The sequence below is a fragment of the Phragmites australis genome, chromosome 6 (assembly GCF_958298935.1).
Source record: "Phragmites australis chromosome 6, lpPhrAust1.1, whole genome shotgun sequence".
NCBI lineage: Eukaryota > Viridiplantae > Streptophyta > Magnoliopsida > Poales > Poaceae > Phragmites > Phragmites australis.
Window position 1 is genome coordinate 4,184,997 of NC_084926.1, and position 4,994 is coordinate 4,189,990.

Here is a 4,994-nt window from a genome sequence, read left to right on the forward strand (position 1 = left end):
CCGTTTGCAACTTTGCCCTTCATAGGACACAGTGACCAACTTCTGTTTTATGCTTCCTTAGCTCAAAAAATGAGAAATTAAGTGAAAATATATCTTGATTTATGTGTAATGAATAATCGGTAACTTTGTGTGAATTTGATTCGATGATTTTTGAATTGCTTGATCATATATGTATTGTAATGGTAATCATAACTAATCAAAGTTGGAAAGAAATGGAGTTGGGAGTTGTCTCTGTCCCAGGAAAATTTACACACGCTAGGTGATCTGGTGCAGAGAAGGTTATATACGCTGGATGGTCTGACAATGAGGCATTAAGTACGTTGAATTATTCCAGGAGATAGGGCTCAAAAGATCAGTACATTGGATGGTCCGGTGATGTACCATTGTGAACGCCAAATTAAGTCTTTCAAAGAAGAAATTTCTAAGAAAATCAAGCTTTGAACATCAGATGGTCTGGTGTCGAAAGTATTGAACGTCGGATACTTTGTCGGAGTAATTCTTACAGAGAAATTGTAAGATTACTGCTTTAGAGGAGTTGTATACGCCGGATGGTCCAACGATTGGAAGTGTGCACGCCGAAGAATACGCTGGAGCATTTAGTGCAGAGATGATGTAGAAGTTGTCGCTTGATGGTTTGTACATGCCGGATGGTCCATCGATCAGGAGGTATGCACGCTGGACAATTCGGTGTTCACGATTTCTCTCAGATGTGCTTTAACTGAGGGTTTTGATTATGGACTAATCTATAATGAAATTGAACATATGTATTTTTTGGAGTATTGGGTGAGAGAGCATCTTACTGACGAGACCCGCGAGGTATATGGCAGCCAGCAGGAGATATTTCCTGACCCATGGCCCATTGTGCGACAAGGTGGAGAATCGCACGATCAGGGCATGGTTTGTGCGACCAGCCTCCTTGCGACATTATGCTATCCCGCGATCAACCCTTGCTGTTCGTAGAGCCAGTCCTTACATAATCCGTCTAATTACATTTATTATTGTCTAATCAAGTGTGTTCCTTCCCTATACACATAATCTGGTGAATAAAGTATGGCCGATGCAGTTGGGCATTGTCCCGTTCCGTAGCATTAAATGCTAGAGGATGAGGCTTTGTGGACCAACATGGCGCTACAAACATGACATGATCTGCAGGACCACCAGACAAGTGAATGATTTTCAGGTAGACTTATGGAGCGTAGGGACAAAATGTTTTGGTAGACGATCTTATGGCACACGATAATGGAACAAGCCGAACACCCCGAGGTCCACAAAAGGGAGGCGTTCCACGGACGGGACGAGCGCGCGGAGCTCTCAGAACAAGTTAGGATCACCCGGTTCTCTATGATGATAATCTACGAGTAGAATATCTAGCCAGACATGGGTCTGCTAAACGAGGTCTATTTGTAAGTTTTCCTTCTCTCTAGTATATAGAGAGAGGAGGATCCGATTTGTAGGAGGACGAAAACAAGGGGTCATGAAAACTCATTATAACCAGTTTATAAACTCTGATAACAAAATACACAGGATGTATGGCTGTTATCTTTCAGGGGTCTGAACCTGAATAACTCCTGTGTTCTTGAGTTCATCACACATGCAAACACACATACACCGTAAGCATTGTTCGCATAACCCCTCGACTGATATACCTCGTAATCATTATCAGGGATTAACCCTCGATAGTGTTTGCTTATCTAATATGTTGCAGTTGATGGATGCAACTTGGCGGTTGACAATAAGATGATTGGGGCCAAGCGAGGTGCTTTGTGCCAGATGATTGAGGAGGTCGGGTAGAGTTAAGGGTGATGCTAGTTGTACACGTAGATGTCAAATAAAGCATGGAATGCAGATGAAGACGGCGTGTTGATAAAGTCAAGCGAAAAGGGGTGTCGATGCAAGCGACAAGGCGACTCGAGAGATCAAATCGTAAGATGAAGTACACTTGTTGATATTAAAGTGCTTGCTCAAGATGTGAGCAAGTGACAGTGAGTCACGTTTTAAGTAGCATGCGAGATGGTTTTACAGTTTGGTCTCAAAACCATAGGAAGAATTTAGGTGCACGTGGCATCATCGTGAAGCTTGCGTCGAGACGAAACTAAGTCATAAAGGCGTTACGATAGTCTGATGTATAGAGAAAAAAATTGACCAAAATACCCTTTATAGTATGTAGGAGTATAGTACAAGAGATGAGTATTTTAAGGACGAGCTAAGAAACTTAGGGTCAAATAACCTAGTCCTATAAATAGAGGGGTGGAGCATGAGAGAAGTTGAACTAGCCACTTAAACTCCTTGAGCTATCCATAAGAGAGTCTTGTACTAGAATTTTAGATGAGAGAAAGAGTAGCGCTTAGCCTATGTATTAATTGATAGTTTTATGAGAAAAAAAAACTTTGTAACTGTCTGAAATAGGACTAACCTTTAAAAGTAATGAAGTTTATTTTTCTTCTAATGTTTGTATTCACATCCTTCTCGTTTCACTCTATTAGTTTCATTGCAAGTTTGTAAGTTTTTCAATTTTTATTATGATTTTTGTTTTTTGCTTATGCTAATTTTTTTTATCTTGTTATAGTCATTTTTCTCATTGCTAGAGATATAAAATTCACGTACTAAGATACAAATTAAATCTTAAATTTCCTTCATCTAAATCATCAATTTGGAGAGTTTCTTTTCTGCTGTCCATCCTTTTAGATTAAAATATTTCCTCCTTCAAGCTATAATTTTTTTTTTTACTATAAGTCGTAAAATTGATTTTAATAAAATCTAAGATTCATATACTATCATAAGAGTTATGATTTTATTTATGTTTTTATTGATACTTGCTTGTTTCTATATTTTGTGTTTGTTTGAGTTTTAAGTGTATTAGATGATACTATTCTCAAAAAAATTAATAAGACGTCCATTTATCACCCTCCGATACTATTCTCGGTTCTACAAAGAATCACCTGTCCAGCGCTCTAGGCTTTCCAGGCTACTAGAAGAACCAGCACAGCAAAAAATCAGGGTAGCTTTCTCTTCAGTCTCACTTCATGAAGCTTGCTACCGTCTCCTCTCTCTAGCCTCTTCCTCCACACACGTAGTACCTTGTGGTAATGAGATTGTCTCATGGCCGTGAGCTCACCTCGCCGAGCACTCCTCGCGGCCGTGCTCCTTAGCTTCCTTCTCGTCGTCGCGACCAGCATCCGCACTACGACGTTCTCTTCTTCTCAGGTACGAGAATATCGCATCATGTAACCGAACTTCTCTTTCAGCACGCGTAACCTCCTGTGTAGCCTACGCCTAAAGCACATTTGCGACGCGCAGAACTTGGTGGAGGACAAGTCGCGGCTGGGCTCGACGCCGCCGAGCTGCCACAACCGGTGCAGCGCGTGCAACCCCTGCACGCCCGTCCAGGTGACCACCGTCCCCAGGTCCAGCCGCTCGGCCCGCGTCGCCGACGACGTGGTCACCGGCTTCTCGCGGTACTCCAACTACAAGCCGTTGGGGTGGAAATGCCGCTGCGACGGCCGCCTCTACGACCCCTAGCGTAAGTGCTAGTCGCTTACCTTCTCGATGGTGCCGTGGCCGTGGCAATTCGAATGAACTCTGCTCCGGCTGAGACCAACACAGCTCTGGTCAGGTTTTGGTTAGCTTATTTGTTCCCCTAATTCTTCTTCTTTGCTGTGTCCTTCGTTCTTGCCATGACGGCTAGCTTCACAAGAATGAACTCTGTGAGGTTGCAGTAGCACTGTCCGTAGCGATTTTTTGCTCTCTGTAAGGGTGATTGGGAGTAAATTCTGTGTAGTGTACCTACTAATAGTACTCTTGGTGCTGACAGATTGAAGGCAGGTCAGGCCTGCATTGCTGCATGTGACTCGCCTCTGAGGAATCTAATATCCTGCCTGAATCCACCGCAAGATCGCGCCTACTGCACAGTCGCGATCTGATTAGCGTCGTTGACGGGCCCCTTCCCTGTATAATTGTGCTCGGGTCTGTCTGGATGATTGCTTTATAACCTTTCGTGACGTGCCAACGTGTGAGCAGCAGGGGATTGGAGGGTGATCTGATGAGATTTTTAATCTGATTGTAGACAAGTTATTATGATGATATGTTTGCACGGTTCTGATGGCTTGCCATGCGTTTGTTCACTGAGGTGTCTTCCTCATGCTGAGCCGTTCGTATGGGAGGATCCCAGTGTGGGGCTCATGTCGTCAGCCCGGCTCTGGATCCCAGCAGCGACGGTGCAGGTAACCCTGACATTTTGTCTCAAATTAATTGCTCCAATGGTAGCCTTGGCTCGCGATCTGATGGCAACGCGTAGTTAGACTGATATTTTTAAGTTAGCACTGGCGTACATATGATTCTCCACGAGAGTTTTGTATTTTTTGAGTTCAAAAAATAAATATAAGGTTCACTCCTAACTAGCTAAGTTAATAAAAAAATAAGTAATGGTCTCGAATTATTTATTGAATATCTACTTGCATCTTTAACTATAAAAGGATTCATCATCCATGGTTTAACAGTTTGTTATCGGATTTCCATTTTCTTTCGAGAGGAATGTTTGACTAGTATGTGGGGGCATGCTTATCCACCGTTCAATCTGTCCTTGGAACTGGAAAACCTTTGCGACGGATGGGTAGTTACCGGGCCTGCCGAAGTAAATGGGTGGGTTCATTTCTCGTTGCTGGGCTTGCAGAAGGCTGCGGTGCGACCCTGACGTCTTCGGGGGCGGTCCGTCAATTCGCAGGCGCCCGTCGCGGCACACGACCCAAACAGGCGGTTTCCCTTGATTCATGACCGCGGCTTCGGCCCTTCGAGTCGTGAGACCATGACATGATACAGAATCGCAACTTGTTTTGCCTGTCACACGTGGGCTCATTTTTTTGTCTTTTCTTTTTGTGAGCTGCAAGTCGCACGGCCCACCATGCAACGAGTTTTTTTCCCTTCCGGCCCTTCTTGTCATGTCTAGGGATGACAATTTAATCTGATTATTTACAGATAAATATTTAAATTGAGTGAGA

The 4,994-nt window shown here is 43.5% G+C and overlaps 1 protein-coding gene across 2 annotated transcripts; it reads left to right on the forward strand.

Moving 5' to 3' along the window:
* The first annotated feature begins 2,935 nt into the window (after positions 1 to 2,935).
* Positions 2,936 to 4,382, forward strand: LOC133920359 (EPIDERMAL PATTERNING FACTOR-like protein 1). 2 transcript variants are annotated; one of them, XM_062364977.1, is made up of 3 exons: positions 2,936 to 3,204; positions 3,298 to 3,520; positions 3,812 to 4,382. In XM_062364977.1, the coding sequence occupies exons 1-2, from the start codon at positions 3,100 to 3,102 to the stop codon at positions 3,517 to 3,519; spliced, it is 327 nt and encodes a 108-aa protein (XP_062220961.1). In that variant the 5' UTR covers positions 2,936 to 3,099; the 3' UTR covers position 3,520; positions 3,812 to 4,382. The 2 variants fall into 2 exon arrangements, with proteins under 2 accessions (XP_062220961.1, XP_062220960.1); XM_062364976.1 differs by having other exon boundaries at positions 3,298 to 4,382.
* The last annotated feature ends 612 nt before the right edge of the window (positions 4,383 to 4,994 follow it).

Excerpts from the sequence above, each read along its gene's own strand:
- LOC133920359 (XM_062364976.1), top strand. The coding sequence starts at position 3,100 with ATGGCCGTGAGCTCACCTCGCCGAGCACTCCTCGCGGCCGTGCTCCTT. Across the intron at positions 3,205-3,297 it reads CGACGTTCTCTTCTTCTCAG|AACTTGGTGGAGGACAAGTC; the intron begins GTACGAGAATAT and ends TGCGACGCGCAG.